The sequence below is a fragment of the Mesocricetus auratus genome, unplaced genomic scaffold (genome assembly GCF_017639785.1).
Source record: "Mesocricetus auratus isolate SY011 unplaced genomic scaffold, BCM_Maur_2.0 Super-Scaffold_100011, whole genome shotgun sequence".
NCBI lineage: Eukaryota > Metazoa > Chordata > Mammalia > Rodentia > Cricetidae > Mesocricetus > Mesocricetus auratus.
Window position 1 is genome coordinate 32,149,460 of NW_024429195.1, and position 18,296 is coordinate 32,167,755.

The following is an 18,296-nucleotide window of genomic DNA, read 5'->3' on the forward strand; positions in this document are numbered from 1 at the left end:
TGATACTGGCATTACTCTGTCTAAAAATCAAGAAAAGACATTATCAAAAAGAAGACTACAGAATAAACAAACACTTCTCCAATTCAGAAGTCCCTACAATACAAGAAATCCTCATGCAACCGTGGATAACAGTAATTATAGGACATTTAGGAATTTCAAAGTTAACTACTAGCACTTGTTGTGGTACATGGCTGCACCCGTGGCTCTCTGAAGCCATAGCTAGGGTCAGGTTGGATTGAAGGCCAGCCTGGGTTACATACAAAGATCCTGTCCTAAAAAGGGAGGAAAGATTAGATTTCCATCCCCACTGGCTGGAGCTGGGAATCCTCCCTTTGTTTCTCCATCTGCCTATTGACAGGTGTAAAACCATGTACAGAAGGTTAACAGAGCCATCCATAGGAACTGTTGTCAGTTCCCTTAGGTATTAGAGAACAGGAGATATGAACATGGAAACAGGAAAGTTAAGTCCCTTTTGACCTTGATCTGTCTATTTATTTTGTCCAGAATTAGGGCTCAGATAACAAAACAGAAAAGCGTATGTTGAATGAGTTCCATAGCAAATTTTCAAACACAGTTCTGGAATCTTTAAACTTCTTTAAATAGGAAATTAATAACTCTAACATCTCCATGACTTTTCTTTGTCCAGCTGTCCACTCTGCACATCTTTCTAACCTGAATGAATTGAAAACTCTCTCTGCTTCATTGTTTTCAGAGACAGACCCTTGTGCAGGTGGAAATGGATGTGCTCACCTATGCCAAAGTGAGAATGGTATGGCCAGGTGTGCCTGCCATGCTGGGTACCAGCTGTCTGAAGACAAAAAGACCTGCGAAGGTAGGAAGCTGAAACTGATGTCTCAACTGGGTAATTGTTTGAAATTCTGTTGTAGTCAGATTGAACAGTTGGAGCAGGTAGGAGAAAGGTGTTTTTATTTATGCTAAAAAGAAACACTTTAATTCTTGACTTGATCAAGAATTAGTATGCTGCAAGTAATTTAGAATGCTGCAAAGAAAAACTAAGTGAAATTCTTACTTATTGTAAAAAATTACCTAGTGTGCTTTCAGAAGTAATTCTTTTTGTTTTTTGTTTCTTTTTTTAAAAAGTGAAATCCAAAATTAATATTTCAAAACCCTCAGTAACCACACAGGGAGTTTTTGATTATAGACTACAGAGGTGGGGGTAACCTTTGAAAAGCAAGTATGTGCAAATGAGGCCCTCAGAACTTAGGAATAATTAAAATGAGAAGAGAAAGAAACCCTGTAAACACAAGGTTACACATTTCTGTTTCCAGAAATAGCAAAGCAGACACACTTCAGTTCAAAGATGAAAGGGCCAAATTATTTCATGACTGGCACCAATGGAGAATGAAGGAATTCCTGCGGGATAGTCTTTGTTTTAATAACTTCCGAGAAACCACAGAATCCTTCATTTTTATAATGACATTTTCATGAACTGAGAAACAGTTTATTTGGATTAATTATGAAAACAACACAATATTCCTTGTCTTACAGGACTGATAAACATTTTGAGAAATTGAATACAAACTAGACACAAAAATCAGTGTGAATTTTTTGGGGGGAGATGGGGGCTGGTGAAATGGCTTAGCTGGTATGGGCACTTGATCCCAAGCCAGCAACCTGAATTCAAATGAGGACCCATATGGTAGAAGAATAGAACCAACTGCCACTAATGTTCCTGTGACCACCACTTGTGTGCCTTGATACAAGTCCTCCATGAGCATATGCATACATGCATACAAAATAAATAAAGTGAAATAAAAAGAGTTTTTATGGACTTGAAGCATATTATTCCGGCAAAGATATACTACATTGATTTCCATTCCTTTTTTAATTATTGTTTTAGTATTTTATATATATATACGGGTGTTTTGCCTACATATATAAAGTTTGTGTACTATGTGCATGAAATATCACAGAGGCCAGTAAAGGGCATCATATTCCCTAGAACTTGAGTTATATAGGATGTAAGCTGCATACGGGTGATGGGAATTGAACCTGGTTCCTCTAGAAGAGCAGATAGTACTCTTAACTGCTGAGCCATTAACTGAATCTCTGGTTTTTATTTCTTACCAGAAACCTAGCTTGGCAGCTGACAGAAGGGACAGTAGGTGATAAGAATTATTTTTTGAAAAATGACAAGCAGGATAAATAGAAAAACAGATAAATTTCATTTCTCAAGCTCCTATTTTAATGTCTGATACATTAATCTTAAAAATCTCCTCATAACACTACTGCATATTTGAGAGCTCTACCAGTACATGAGATCAGAGAATGCCAGGAAGTTGTGAAGGAAAAAGATGTACTAGTCATAAAAGACGTGACAAGACCTCTTCAAAAATAAGGAAGAAGTTACCTGGACCACAAAACTGAAGTCACACTGAATCAAAGGGACCATCACATTCAGGAGACAGACAGGGTAGCAGCGTCACATGGCATGTCTGATCATAGTCATAATAGTGATGATTATGTACATTAACCAAGTGTGGGTTGCTATGAGAAAGACCCCATATCTCAGTTGCTCATTGCTGCATCTTCTCCTTTAAAATAGGGAGTTGCAACAGGTCGTATTTGGGGATAGACTTGTATATACAAATACATACAATAAAACTTGGTGAAGAAAGAGGCCATGGATTTGAAGAAGAGTGGGGAAAGGTATATGGGAGACTTTGAAGGGAGGGACGGGTGGGGAGAATTGTTGTAATTAACACGTATAATCAAAAGTAAATAAAAAGGCATGGAATTGGGATATCTGTTCACGAATATGGTAATTCATAACATCAGACTACAATGGCTTCTGTTTGTGCTTTTGAAGAATGGATTAGAACCATTATTTGTAGTTGCATCCAGTTTTTTTTCCCAATTAGCAGTAGCTGGTTCTAGCAGACATGAGGAAACACTAGTGAGAATCAGACTAACACAGAATGTGTAGCCATAGCAGCTGACTTGCTCACAAATCCCTTCTCACTAAGTGGATGCAGTCTGTGATGGTTACTATTATGTTGAAAATTAGAGGTTAAGTGGAAGGGGACAGTTTACTCACTTTTATTATTTACGAGTAAGTCTTAATTGGAAATGCTAAGGCAGCTGCTGTGCATCTCTCCCTGCAGACATAAATGAGTGTGCTGAAGGGCTTGCTGCCCCCTGCGCTCACCGCTGTGTGAATTCAGAGGGGTCCTTCACCTGTGCCTGCCACCCTGGCTTTGATCTAGGAGCTGATGGAAAAAAGTGTTACAGTAAGTAGCAACCATGGCAGCCTTGGAAACCGGTGAGGTTTTATAAACATTGAGCAAGAGTAGTAACTGAAAGAATAACACTGAATATCTTGGCTAAGAGGAAGTTTATGAGCATGATGCTTGGTGGGACAGAGCGAGGATGGGGACTGACGAATATAACCTGCTTCATTCTGTCATTGAGGAAAGAGGCAAATAGAAAACAGACAAAGAGAAAACAGGCTGTATAATGGTTCACAGGCTAGTCAGTGAGGATGAACTTTCAAGTCTTCTGACTGAAAATCTTGGATTCATGCCTCAGACACTTTGTGAAGTTCTGTCTTGTTATATCACCTTGGCTGAGCACTGAAGAGTCCACCATAATGCCCAAAGAAAAGGAAATAGCATGAATGAATAAAACTTAAAAGGAAAGAATAGATGTAGGCTGTAAATGCATTCCCAACACAATGTCTGCCTTCAGTACAAACTTCTTTTTTCCTTGACATTCATCACGCCTTTTCAAATGGTTCATCCTGTTTCACACACTCACTACTGAACTTATCCCTCTCACTTCCTAGCCAAGCACTTATCCACTGTGTCTCCCAGCTATACCTAATTCCCAAGCTCAACTATCTGACTTATTACATCCACCATTAGGGATGTATTTACAGTGTTGGGCTATGGAGCTATCAGTTATAGTTGCTATTTTAGACACTCCTTATCCAATCCCTTTCCTATGAAATAGCACACTACTTTCCTAAGCTCTGAGCTGTCTGGTTGCAACCCACCTCCAGTGTCCCCACTTCAATCTCCTTCCTACTCTTTCAAACAGCAGCATGTTTAACTTTATCTTCAAAATTTATTCATCATCTCTCCTCACGTTAGTTAACTATCTTGATTTTTACAGCATCCAAAAACTAGAAGTGAACTACCATGCCAGCTACCCAGTTCCCACAGAATTAAAAGGAGAAATGTCAATCCCTGTCAGTACAAAGGAGTTTCGTTCTACTGCTGCCAAAGCCATTTCTTTTTCCGTGTTTGGGTGTTGTTATCTCTTGAGAGATAACAGTCAAGAGGTGGCTCTCATAACAGTCCCCTTCTTGTCTGAATCATCATCATTACTGTCTTCTAAATTAACATTACCAGCATTTACTATCTTACAAGTGTTCTCAAGTGAGCTCACATCCACTACAATTTTCATAACAAAAGTTTTTTTAGCAAAAAATAAACATTTCCCCCTTTCACCTCATATTTTCTCATCAACCAGTACTAAAAGGTCTCCATCTCTGTCCCTCCAAGGACTCTTTCATGTCTTTCCTTCCATATTTCCAGATAAAATTAAACCCTGCCTGTTTTTTATCATGTTTTCAGCAGTTGGTTATTGTGTTGGATAATTTTGGTCAACTTGACACAAGCCAGGGAATCTGGGGAGAGGGACCTTCAGCTGGGAGAGGGAACTTCAGCTGAGAAAAGGGCTTCATCCTATTAGCTGGTAGGCAAAACTGGGGACATTTTCTTGATTAATGATTGATGTGGGAGGCTGCAGCCTCAGAGCTTGAGGCAGGCTGAGCCAGCCATGGAGGGTAAACAGTGTGCAGTGTTCTTCCATGGCCTCTGCTTTGGTTCCTGCCTCGGGTTCCTGCCTTAGCTTTACTCCACCATGGATTATGGTTACCTGGGATATGTAAGCCAAAACAACCTGTCTTTTTCCAGTTGTTTTTGGCTGTGATTTTTATCACAGCTATAAAAACCAAGCAATGACAGTTACTCTCATTGTTTCTGAGATGCTCTTTTCCCTCCTTTTCTCCTACCTTGTCCTAGTTAGTTCCCTGTGCCCATCTCTACTCTATCTCAGGATCAAATTTGTGCTTCCAGTTCCTTTACTTCTAATGACATTTCTTAATTGTGAGCTCAGTGGCCTTATTTACGTGAGTGACAGCAACTGCATTCTGGGTGGAATCTTTTTCTCAGAGATGCTCTTTGCACTCCTTCACACTCACTGCTAATGCAAAAATGCTCATAACATAAGTCACTAAGTCTTAGGGCTGGGACTTGGACTTTTCAATTCTGCATAAACAAGCTCTTCACCTTCACTGGCTATTTCCGTGCAATGTATGTATTTTTTATTGGTGTGAGACAAAGAGCACACAGAGAATGATAGAAAAGTGAACATGTTCACATTCTTCCTGGGCTTCTTTGTGAAGATACCATTAAAAATCAGGAAATTCACTCTCCTCAACATAGAATTCTGTTTCTTGATTGTTGATGTATCTTTCAAGTCTATTCCTACAGCATTTATAGTGCAGCCTCTTCACAGTGATGTTTGCCTTTTAAAGATCAAAGTAACTGAGATGGGAGGGAAACTGACTCCTAATTAAGAAAGGACTTCTGAGGTTGAGCCTTTTATGAATGCATGCAGGAATCTCCTTTCAGGAGGAGAAAATGTGGGTAGAATTTTTTATTAATATTTAGTTTTTAAATATAGCCAGAGTTTTAGGGGATAAGCATATTTTACAATGTGCAAATGAGTCTTGCAAACTGACTAGCAAGTTCTGAGGCATCATGAAGGAAGAGAACATTATTAATAGTGCTTTATGACTTTCTTTAGAATTTACTCAGGAAAGTAATTTGCCTTAGAGTTTGCTGTATTAGGTGGACGTGCGACTCACATTTACTTTCCTGATGGGAATATTTAACTAAGTTCTCTCTACAGTCATCCCCAGACCTCAATATTTACTACTGGCATACAAAGCTTTCTCAGTGAAAATTTATGTTTTAAGGGGTCTCCAAACCTTTAGGCAGAGGACATCTTTTCAGAACCTGATGATATTTAACCATAAACATAGCACCTGTATGTAACGAGTATACTGTAGGATGCATGTTTCACCTTTGTCCAAGAAAACGCTGCATGGTTATTTAGTTTCTTCAGAGAAATTTTTGAAATATTGCATAATATAACCACTCAGTCCCCACATTGTGCTGTGAGTTCATATTCTCTGTTTTGTGATTCCAATTGAAAAGTTTCACACATTTCACCATTAGATGAAACTTTCATCAAAAGAATTCTCAACTTATCATTGTGTTTTTAGATACGTGTGTTTTTTGTGTTGTATCTATTAAGCAAATGGTGAACCTGTCGCCTATGAGAAGAAACAGAGTCTGTTTAGGTATAATTTAAAGAAATCATGTTCTGTGCATGTGTGCACAATTATGTGTCTGTGCTTGTGTGTGTTTGTGTGAGCACACCAGCCACATCAATTGTGTAGAGATCAGAGTACGACTTTCAGGAGTTTGACTTTTCCTTCTGACACGTGGCTCTTAGAAATCAGATCAGATGGTTAGGCGTGGCTGATGCCCTTTTACCATGGAGCCATATCTGTGGCCCCCGTGTGAATTTTTATATACTATGAAAATAGCTCATTGTAAATCACCTAGGTCAAGAACCCAAAACATCAGCTAACTTCTAGTGACCAATTGTAGATCTGAGGTTGTTCGTCTTATTTTGATGTGACATTATAGCCCTGGCTAGCCTCAAACTTGCTGTGTCTCCCAGGCTGTCAATCCTCTTAGCTCTGCCTCTCCAGTGCTTCTATTATAGGAGTGCACCATTACACACAGCTCAAGTCATTTTCATCCTGTATGACTGATTAGATAGATATACCTATCAGGTATATAGGACTTAAAAAACTACCAGCAGACACAGAGTCATATTCCTGCAACACCACAGGTACCTAACTATAATGGGAAGAGTACACAAAACTCATTAAACAGATTCTTCCTTGGGGTTTCCCTTACAAGCTGATGAGTGTTAGAGAATTGATTATAGCTTCCAATGACCTAAAAACTGGAATCCAAACTGTTACTGCCCACAGGAGACTGGCAGTGATGGACATGTAAAGCTGGGTGGCAGAGAAGGAAATGAGGTTTGTAAGGCCACTGCTGAGTTGGAGCTCACATTCAGGAATCGAGGTCAGCTTTTCCTTGTCTCTGACGGGGGGGGGCAAAATGAACCAGAGCTTTGCCTGTGTCTAGAGCCACTGATTCATTTAACTTTTCCAGTTTGTTTACTTTGTTGTATGAGCATTTACCTGAACATCTGTATGCATACCATGTGTGTGTTCAGTGCACAAGGAAGTAGAGGAAAGAGTTAGGTCCCTGGAACTGAAGATGTAGATGGTACCAAATTCATACAGAAGAGATAAAAATCATCAAAGACATCTGAGGATCATGTCCCACGGTGATGATGCAGGCTTCCTTTTGGTAACTGAAAAATGTAAACTCTGAAAAGCTCCAAACTCTAACATACTTGAAGTGCTGACACAGCACCAAAGTGGAGGATACTATACCTGTTCTTACATGGTAGATTATAATAAAAAGTATGAATGCGTGCTAAATCCATTGTATAATATTACCTTCAGGCTGCCTGTCAAAGGAAGGTATGAACTGAAAATGAGTCTGATGTTGAGAAATGGATCTCATGTCTATCTCTCTCTCCATAACACACACGCACACACACACACACACACACACAGACTCTAAATCTGAAAGAGAAATCAAAACCTAAAACTGTCTAGCTAACATAAGGCAAACTCAAGTTTTATACTGCAGAGAAGATCAAGATGAAGGAAAAATTAATAGTAAGAAGTATGGTTTTAGAAGAGACTGAGGTGCCTGGTTTGGAGCTCAGTTAAGAAGCCAGTATGGACTGGAAAGAGTAAACAAGAGGGTATAGAATGAAATTCCAAGACAAAGAGGGTAAAGTGTCATGTCATGCAGACATCAGACTCCTCAGACATGATGTGGAGGTACAAAGTCTTGCAAAGACTTGCGTAGTGTTCTGTTTATTTTAAAATCACTGCATGGCTGCAGAGTGGCTCAGGGAACAAAGTGCTTGCCATGAAAACACAAAGAACTCAGTTTAAATATCCAGAAACCAAGTAAAAAGCCGGATGTGATTGTGCACATCTGTAATTCCAGTGCTGGACAGTAGCGGGAGGCTCCCTGGGCCTCACTGGCCAATGTGTCTTGTCAAATTGGTGGCTTGAGATTGAGTGAGAGAGCCTGTTTCAGCAAACAAAATAGAGGACAATTAAAGAGGGCACCAAAGGTCAATCTCTGACCTAAACATATACACCTGTACACAGATAGCTGGAGGAACAAAAGGAAAACTCAGACTGGGGAGCAGAGTCAAGAAAGAACAGTATTAGGAAGGCCTAGAGAGCAGATTTATGAAAGTCTATTGCTTGGGACAAAGTGTTTTTGTTTCTGCTTGTTTCTGAACCTCATATTTTTTTATTACTTTAATTTTAAATAGTTTGCTTCACATGTCAATTTCAGTTCCCTCTCCCTCCCCTCCTCCCGCACTCCCCACCATCCCCCCCCAGCCTCCCACCCTATCCCCACTTCCTTCCACATAGGGGATATCCAGAGTCTGTCATTTCACTCAGGTCAGGGTCCAGACACTCCCCCTAAGAGTCCAGGCTGAGAGTGCATCCCTCTTTGTGTTATGGACACACGATGTCTGTTTGTATGCCAGGGATAAACACTGATCTACTGCCCAGGGCCCCATAGGTTGCCCAGGCCTCCTCACTGACTCTCATACTCAGGGGGTCTGGATCAGTCCCATGCTGGCCTCCCAGCTGTCGGTCTGGGGTCCAAGAGCTCTCCCCTGTTCAGATCAGCTGTCTCTGCTGGTTTTGCCAGCCGATTCTTTGCCAATTTGCTCATTGCTCCTCTCTCTCTGTCACTGGGTTCCTTGGGTTCAGTTCAGTGATTAATTGTGTGTTTGCCTCTGCTTCCATCAGCCACTGGATGAAGGTTCTAGGATGGTCATAGACATCAAGTTCATTATCAGGAATGGGCATTCGAGGTGGTCTCTCCACTATTGCTTAGCTTGTCAGTTGGTGTCATCCCTTTAGATCACTATAGGTCTCACTGGTGACAGATCTGTCTTCTAACCTATGACTCCGTCTTCCCCATATTCTACCCCCCCACTCAACCTTCCTGTTCCCCCATGACCTACTCTCTCTTCCTCTTCTCCCCCTGTCTTCTACCCAGCTCCCACTCCCCCCCCACCCCTCGCTGTGTTCCCCATCCATTCAGAGGATCTTGCCTCATTCCTCTTCTCTGGGGTACCATGCATATCTCTCTTAGGTTCTTTCCTGTTTCCCAGACTCTCTGTCAGTGGAAGTGCAGACTGGCCCTATCCTGATCCATGTCTAAAATCCATATATGAGTGAGTGCATACCATGTTTGTCGTTTTGTGACTGGGTTACCTCACTCAGGATGGTTTCTTCTAGTGTCATTCATTTACCTGCGAATTTCAAGATTCCATTGGTTTTTTTTGCTGAGTAGTACTCCATTGTGTAAATGCAGTACATTTTCTCTATCCACTCTTCAGTTGAGGGACATCTAGGTTGTTTCCAGGTTCTAACTATTACAAATAAAGCTACTGTGTATGTAGTTGAAGAAGTGTACTTGTGGAATGACTGAGCATTCTTTGGGTGCATGCCTAAGAATGGGATAGCTGGGTCTTGGACACATAATAATTTCACTGAACTGGAATTTTAGCATTAAAAAATTTAGATGAGTGTTTGTCTGAACTTCACCTAAATGCAATAAATCTGTGTGGGTATAATTAGGGTGTCACCGGAGACCTGGCTACTGACAGAAGCAGTATTCTTCTTCATATTTTTAAAGAGTGATTCCCCATGAACCTACTTAGGCTTTCCTGGAAACTAGTGGGGACTGTTCTGATGGATTAGGAGATACCAACCGTGGTTTAGATACCTCTTTCCATGGCTGACAGAAGAGAAGTAGCTCAGGTCTGTGTCCAGTGTTCTCTATTAGCATATGCATAAAAAGCATATGCATAAAAGCACTTTGACCTTCAGTCCTTTATGCGTTCTGGTTTTCTCAGTATTCAGACCAGAGAGAGTCCTTCTTTCAACAGTAATTTGGTTAGACTAGTATCCCTTTATTTCACCAGTCTTTAGGAATGTATTTTTGGATAGTTGCTGACAGTTGCTAAGGCAAAATGAAGAAGGCACAGTGGAGTCAGAGTGACAGGGACCTGCAGTGCTGGCTGGGGGCATACAGGCTGCTGTGTGCTGCAACAGGAGAAACAATCTCAGAGACAACAGGTTCTCCACACAGTGTCAAGGGTGAAACATGCTCACAAGAAGTGCCGCAACCTCAGGTACATTTGCCCTGATCTTTTTCATGTTCTTCTTCCAAAGGATAAGGAAACAAGCCAATAAATGTACAGTCCATAAGAACAGAGTGCCTGCCCACACAAAGAGTAATGGATAAAGTAAACTGAGCCAGAACATTGAAATTTTATACTTTAAAGCCCGAGTCAAGCATTCTATTACTTCTTGTGTCTTCATTTAGAAAATCAGAGGCTCCAATGTCTGCATGTTTGTGGCCAGTCAACATTCATATGCTGAGCCTGATGCTCACCAATATGCCCAAATTACTAGCATATGCCAGGGATGGTGACATGTTTCCAAAATAATAGTATGCTAATGTGATAAGTGTGTTTTATATGCATCAAAGCACTCTCACATGATGCAGCTCTCATTCGATCAGTCAGTACATTGGTTTATTGTCTCTTTAACCCATAGTTATTTTGATAACAGTTTGATGAAACTACAGGCACTGAAGAGAACAATCATTAGTTTTAAATACACACACACACACACACACACACACACACACACACACACACACTGTATTTCCTAAAGGAAGTGTCTTTTAAAGTAGTTAGTAGCCACTGATTGACCCATCATTGTTTTTATTATGCTCCTATTACCTAATTTATCAGTACTTTTTTCTTTTTTTAATTTAAATTAGAAACAAGCTTGTTTTACATGTCAATCCCAGTTCATTCTCCCTCCCCTGCCCCCCACCGACCCCCTTTTCCATTCCCTTTCTGCTCCCTAGGGAATGTGAGGCCTTCCATGGGGAATCTTCAAAGTCTGTCATATCATTTGGGGCAGTGCCTAGGCCCTCCCCTGTGTATCTAGGTTGAGAGAGTACCCCTCTATGTGGATGGGCTCCCAAAGTCCATTTGTATAATAGGGATAAATACTGATCCACTACCAGAGGCCCCATAGATTGTCCAGGCCTCCTGACACCCACGGTCAGGGGGTCTGGATCACTTAGTAGTTCAATACATTATAAGCAGAAATAATGCGCAAGATATGACTTAGAATTTTACTTTTAATGTGTAAAATGTTGATATACTCCCAATAGAGCATGCCATCCTCTCAAAAGAGAAAGCATTTCCATTGTTAACATATATTCCATTTTCTCTATTGTCATGCTAATAAACTTCTTTTGCTTGTTTTGGAAAGGAATTGAATTAGAAATTGTAAATATCTGTGAAGAGAACAATGGTGGTTGTTCTCATCACTGTGAACCTGCAATTGGTGGACCCCATTGCTCCTGTGACCATGGATATCAGCTTGACACAGATGAAAAAACATGCATAGGTAATGTTTAGTAAATGCCATCTTCATTCAAAGATTTTCTGGACTCGTTTAGCACTTTCATGTTAATACACATTGCTACAGTGTGAACCACAACCCTCAGCCTGAAGAGAGGCTGTGTCTCTGACCACTGATGCAGAGAAAAGATATCAATAGACTTGGATATTTGCCTTGATATTAAGGAGATTGAAACACTTTTAATGAGATATGCAGGTATATTATTTCTATAATTTGCAACAAGCAATAATGCGAAGAATAGTCCCAACTCAGCCTTCCCTCATAAAGAAATGCTGAATGGCAATCCCCCAGTGTTTCTCTGCTAGGAAACAAGGGAGCCAGTATGAAGTGGCATTGCCCTGCTCTGCTTCTGAAACATTCCAAGCCTACAAGTAGCCTTGTCTTCATTCTAAAATGGAAACACTCTATTTGCTTACCTTTTAAAATAATTGCATGTATTTTCCCTCTTTAAAGTGTTAATACAAATGCTAGAAACTCTCATTTTCACTGCACACTATTCAAGATGATGAGAGATATTTTAAATGGAGAAGTGATGTAAGAATCAGGTTTGGTTCTTTTATCTTATACTTGGGTGCTAAGAGAGAATGATATCATGGAATTTATTGTATTCTGGTCTCACAAAACTATTTAAGCCTAAGCAAACCCATTGCATATGTTTCTTGACCCAGCAGTGCCTTCTACACTGCTATGAGTCTGTGGTGCCCAACATATCAGAACCGATTGTTTTCCCTTGCCATGAAAACTATGCCGCATTTTCTTCATTAATATTTAAATTTATAAGGAAAATTAATGGTTCTCTTCCTCTGCTCTCTCCCTCCTTTATTCTTTCCTTTCTTTTTCCATCCTCATTTTGTTTTTTGTGTGTACTAAGTAATGAAAACTGAAAAGCTATATCCTTTCTTTATATTTTTATTAATGTGTTACTCTTATACTCTTTTAAAACTTGATGTCTTTAGTCTTTGGAAGGTACAATTCAGGAAACTTCTTATTTACAACTAGAAAAAATACAGCGTCTGCTAGGGTCAGAATGCAGAAAATTGCATACTTGTGAGATTTCAGCAGTCACCAAGGCAACATTACACTGATTGTGGTCCATTTTGCTTCACCTTTTCAATAATAAAAATGCTTAATTCTGAAGACCAGATATTCACTAGGGCAAAAACAGTGACTTACTTAGACTATGAGGTTACCCTTCTGGTTGTCTGTTGCTTTGTAAAAGCAGCCATGGGTTCCATCATATGTTACTATCAGGTATTTTCTAAAGATGGGAATGTACAAACAAAGATGAAAACAGTCCAGCTAGCATGCCATTGGTCAGCCTTGCCAAGGTGCAGAAGCCTAGTCCTGAAGCTAGAAAAAGAGGCATAGTGTCACTGGAGGGACAATTGTATGAAACACAGTTGTCTGATCATGATGAGGATTTCCAAGTTAAGCAAACTGCCAGATACTGGGAAGTGTTTGTAAATTTTCTTCAGTGTCTGTGTACAGAGGATGGAGTGCTTTACTCTGACTCATTTCAGAGTTGAGTGATTAAGAAGTTTCACCTCGGTAGCATGAGGCTCCCAGTTTGAGGCTAGATTTTCCTGTTCAGTTGAGTGGTGAGTTACACCACTGTAGTTACCTTGCATTCTGCACAGTAGCCAAAAGCCATAAGGTATGATCAAAAGAGGAACACAGACAAGCAACAGTTTCACCAAGAATATAAAAATAAATTAAGAAATGTAGAAAGTAGCTGGTATAAAGGTTGAAGTGACAGTATTTTCTAGAAAAGATTTGAATTCGGGCTAAATCTTTGAAGTCCTTGCTTTGTAAGTGTGAAAACTTCCATTCAGATCCCCAACACCCATATAAAAGGCTTGGCCTATGATCCGAGGCTTGCTGACCACCTGATCTACTGACTAGGAGACCCTTTCTCAACACATAAAGTGGGGAGATCATTGAGGAAGACCCATGGTCTACGTACACCCACCTACACACAAAGATCTATGTACACACACAACATGCACCTCCCCACATACCATGCATACACATCTCCCCACATGACTTGGTCAATGAATGTTACATGTGTACCCCCTACGCACAAAACGTATGTGCACTACCCCACATGCCATGCATATACATTGCCCCACATGACTTGACCAACAATACATGTGTACTCCCCCATGTGACTAAATGTGCATGACCCCTTAATGCATGTGTGCCCGCACACACAGGGCATGCCTGCGCACATCCATGCATACACATGACATGTATTTACCCCCCCACACACACATGTTTTCTGCCATAGAAAAGCTAGGTTTCTGTTGCACTTTTGAGCTAAAGTCAGTGTGCAAGGTAAAAAATTGCTCTGACAAAATAATCTGAAATTAATTCATAATAACAATAAGAACAAGTGATATTTTTAGATTATATGATGCAGCTAGCCCCTTGCTAGCTGAGAGCTATGTGTTTGGAGGCTTTTTGGTAATAAGGATTTTTTTGAAATAAAAAAGAAGAAGAAATATCTAAAATTAAACAAAAAACACACAAAGACTACTGTTTTAAATGAAATAAAATTGTTTTTAAACCTTCTGTGTTCACCTTGTTTAATCTAAAGGGCAGAGAAAAGCTTAATATGGCAGAAACTAATATCAGCAATATTCTGAGTGTGGCTCCTTGTGACATTTTGCAGAAGAAAGAATGCATTGTGCTCAGATGACCTTCATTTAGATAGTTTATGGTGACCCCTCACCTTGACTGACTGATTGCATTTCCTTTCCTTCCTGTCTCTTGTCTTCATTTCCTTGAGTCTACTGACTCTCCCAAGGTTAATTGAGACATTGACCTCTTCATACCTGTGGTCACTCATGTAGTCCTGGAGCAATAAGATTGTATAAGCTCAGCAGTGACAGCCATTCAGCCTAACAGCTCAACACACAGAGGCTAGCATTGAGCCAGGGGCAACACGTTCATCATGTAATCCTGGTTTGCCCAGAGTGGAGGGAAGCAGTGAGTGCCCACTGGCCCCTTTCACTCTTATACTTCAAATGACCCTTTAAAACTCAGGCCAAGTAGATTGCTGTTGGGCTGAATGGTTTCGCTGACAACTGAGAAGGTTTTTATTTCCCCAGGTCAGCTGTGTCTTAAGAACAAACACTCGAGATTGTAGGATTCTAGAATGACAGTGCTATATAAGCAACTGCTCAACTGACAGAACATTCCAGGGGAATGATTTCACAGCCTAACAAAACCCCACAGACCTCCCTAACCCCACTCAATGTGTCATCAGCATATCTAAACAAATACTCTGGAATACTCCAGAACTTACTATACAATATGAGAAGTAAGGGTGCCTCCTTCCTTCCCACAGACATACAGTTCCCACTCCTCTCCCTAGTTGAGTGCCAGGAAATGTTTACTTGGGAAGACTCTTTGATCTAAGGTCTCTGAGAAGAGGCATGTTGTGAAGTCTGGGGCTGTCTTTTCTGCTGCTATCAAACATCACTGACATGGAATTCTTTGCGTTTTCATTTTCAAGTCTGTCTCTTTTTCCTTCAAGTTCTGTTTATTCAGTCAGATTGCTTTTCAGACAGGGAAGAAAAATAGCAGAGATTTCTTTTCCTATGCTTATAAATGCATTTAAAGATCATTTACATTCCTTTAAATTAAATAACAGACATTCAAGGAGCTTGCAGGAAACTTAAACTAAAAGTAGGTGTCATTATTTTTGTGAGATAACTTTCTTCAATTTCTGTACTATGGCTAATCAGCTTTAATTTAGAAATGAGGCATCTCAGAGCATCTGCAGTTTTGTTGAATTCTGCTTCCTGGAGTAACACAAATGTCCTTTGCCCTTCAGACTTTGATGAATGTGAGAGCGGAGATGCCTGCTGTGCCCAGCTCTGCATCAACTATTCAGGAGGCTACGAATGCGACTGTCAGGAAGGCTTTCAGATCAGTTTGGATGGTTGTGGATGTGATGGTAAATTCCTGAGATCTCTTGGAACGACTGATGGGATGCACAATCATGGTGGCAGGAGCTTGGGACTGGGTGTCTTTCACACTAAAAGAAATGTGGATTTCTGTGTTTGCACCATGTGACAGCATATGCACTTTTGTGGCTCTAACTTAGAAAAATCTAAGATCTTTGTCAGTGAAATGAAGACAGCAATAGGTTTAGGGAGTAAATTAAGGAACTCCACTAAAGGCAGCCATGGTTAGTATGATTTTCATTGGTCCATATGCTTTCCAAATATATGTATGCAGAGGGGAGATTCATGAGTGGTAACAAACGGCTAATGGAATCATCTTTGCACACTGGACGACAATTACAGAGTTGCTTGCTGAAAATCATTTTCAAGACAAGAAAATTAAAGTATTTTCCTGTCATAAGTGAAAAATTTCAGCAGAATGCCTCATATAGCTATATTAATGTGCCACGTTGCAACCTTTTAGGTGCTCTCCAAGCATTTACTTTTTAGTAAAGGTGAATCTGAAAATAGTGAGTATAACTAGTTAGTGGTGCCCCAACATCCACATAAAAAAACAAAGGACATTCATCCTTGATCTGTGTGCACATAAACACATACAGATCTGCATATATACATTCATGTATACCAAACCACATGGGAGGGGAGGGAGAGAGGGAAGGAGGGAGGAAGAGAGGAGAGAGAGAGAGAGAGAGAGAGAGAGAGAGAGAGAGAGAGAGAGAGAGAGATCCTGTATATCCTTACATCATCCTATGGTTTCCTTCAAAAAGTCACAGTGTACTGTTTGTCTCCCCAAGGATTTGTGTGCTATCTACTTATAGTTTCTATTGCTATTGGTCTCTAGTTGTATTCAACTGTGATATGGTAGAAAATGATAATTTATTTAGTCATTTTGGATTTGCTAAGAATTACTTTGTGGCATAGACTGTGACCTGTTTTGGAGAAGATCTATGGGCTATTCCGAATTTTTATTCCATTTCCACTGAATGGAACTTTCTGCTAATTTCATTTGATCTACATTATAGTTTAACTGTGAAGTTTCTCTGTCAGTCTTTAGTTTGGATAACCTATCTAAAGATATGATCAGCATACTAAAGTTAAATAATGTCACTGTATCAGACTTAAGAAAGTTTTAAATTCCTATTAGTGTTTGTTTTATGACATGGGGAGCTGCAAAGCTTGGTGCATACATATTTATAATTACTATATTTTCTTGCTGAATGTTCTCTTATTAATATGTAGTGCCCTTCTTTATCTATTTGGATTAACATTGGTTTGAGGTCTATTTTTATCAGATCTCAGAATAGCTATGCTAACTTTATTCTGGTTTTCATTTACTTCATATATTGAATTCTATCCTTAGATTCTTAGCCTATGTCTATGCCAGTAAGGTGGTGTTGTGTGACAAGACATTACCAGGGGAGATACTATACACAAATCTACTCATCCCAGAGACCACCAAAGTCAAACTTTTTGAGCCATGAGTTTTATTGGTATTACAAAGAGGAATATGTGTAAGGGGTTATTCAGGAGCACAAATGACTTAAATACAGCTACATCACCAAAACTCACCTCAACATGGTGACAGCTCATAAAAGCTGAGAAACCTGGAGCACAATGCACAGTCTGCTGGCAGCTCAACAGGTTGGGCAGTGTCCTTTCCAAGAGAGTGTGGTCTAAACCTCTTCTAGGCAGCTTCTTCTAGGTACAGTATTTTCCACAGTTCAGTTCCACTCCTCTAAGAGGGTCTCTCAGTTTTTATTGCTTACTCTGGCAGAGAGGGGACTATTGAATCTGGTCCATTTCAGGGACTTCCTGAAGCTATTTTTTGGGTTGTTTACCTTCCTGATTAAAGAGCTTTCCTGCTGGAGGGAATGTTTCCATCTTGGAGGACACTGTTGTACATCAGACACATTTCTTGGAGAAAAACAGATAGTTGGAACTCAACCATTCTTCATCTTCTTTTTTAATAAAAGACATTTGCATTTAAATTTATTATTAGAGATGCTACCAATTATTGATTGTTGTTAATTGGATTATTGTTTGTTATTTTCCCCTCTATTGCCATTAGAAGTTTTCTGCTTACTGCGATGAACATAATGGATTCCTTCCCAGCAATCTTTTTGTGATCTATTCCTCTTAAGAAATTCATTCATTCTTTTGCTTTCCTAATTGAAATTATCTTCTTTCAGAAATCATATAAATATCTGGAATCTGGAGACTTACCAATGTTCTCTCTCTCTCTCTCTCTCTCTCTCTCTCTCTCTCTCTCTCTCTCTCTCTCTCTCTCTCTCTCTCTCTCTCCCCACCGTGTGTGTGTGTGTGTGTGTGTGTGTGTGTGTGTGTGTGTGTGTGTGTGCAGAGTGTGCAAGTATCTGGATGCAGTCACTCATGGGGGTACATATGGAGGCTACAGATTGATGTTGGTATCTCTCTCAAGAGTTTCTCCAACATGTATTTGAGACAGGGAGCTCACCATTTCTACTGGACAGATTGACAAGTGAGCTCCCAGGTCACAACTGTCTCTACCAACCAGCACCAAAGTTACAGGAGTTGAGGAAGGGGCCTTTCAACCAATGCTGTGAAAATTG

At 40.1% G+C, this 18,296-nt stretch overlaps 1 protein-coding gene across 12 annotated transcripts in view; it reads left to right on the top strand.

The window, feature by feature from the left end:
* The window catches only part of LOC101823368 (EGF-like and EMI domain-containing protein 1), a 648,492-nt gene that overhangs the window by 522,668 nt on the left and 107,528 nt on the right, over positions 1-18,296 (top strand). For all 12 annotated transcript variants that reach the window (XR_005880408.1, XM_040754542.1, XM_040754540.1 and 9 more), the window contains 4 exons: positions 713-832; positions 3,126-3,251; positions 11,585-11,722; positions 15,576-15,698. Coding sequence is in view for 11 of the 12 variants with exons in the window: in XM_040754542.1 (XP_040610476.1) it covers positions 713-832; positions 3,126-3,251; positions 11,585-11,722; positions 15,576-15,698 (507 nt within the window). In the remaining variant the exon portion in view is untranslated. The remainder of the gene's footprint in view (positions 1-712; positions 833-3,125; positions 3,252-11,584; positions 11,723-15,575; positions 15,699-18,296) is intronic.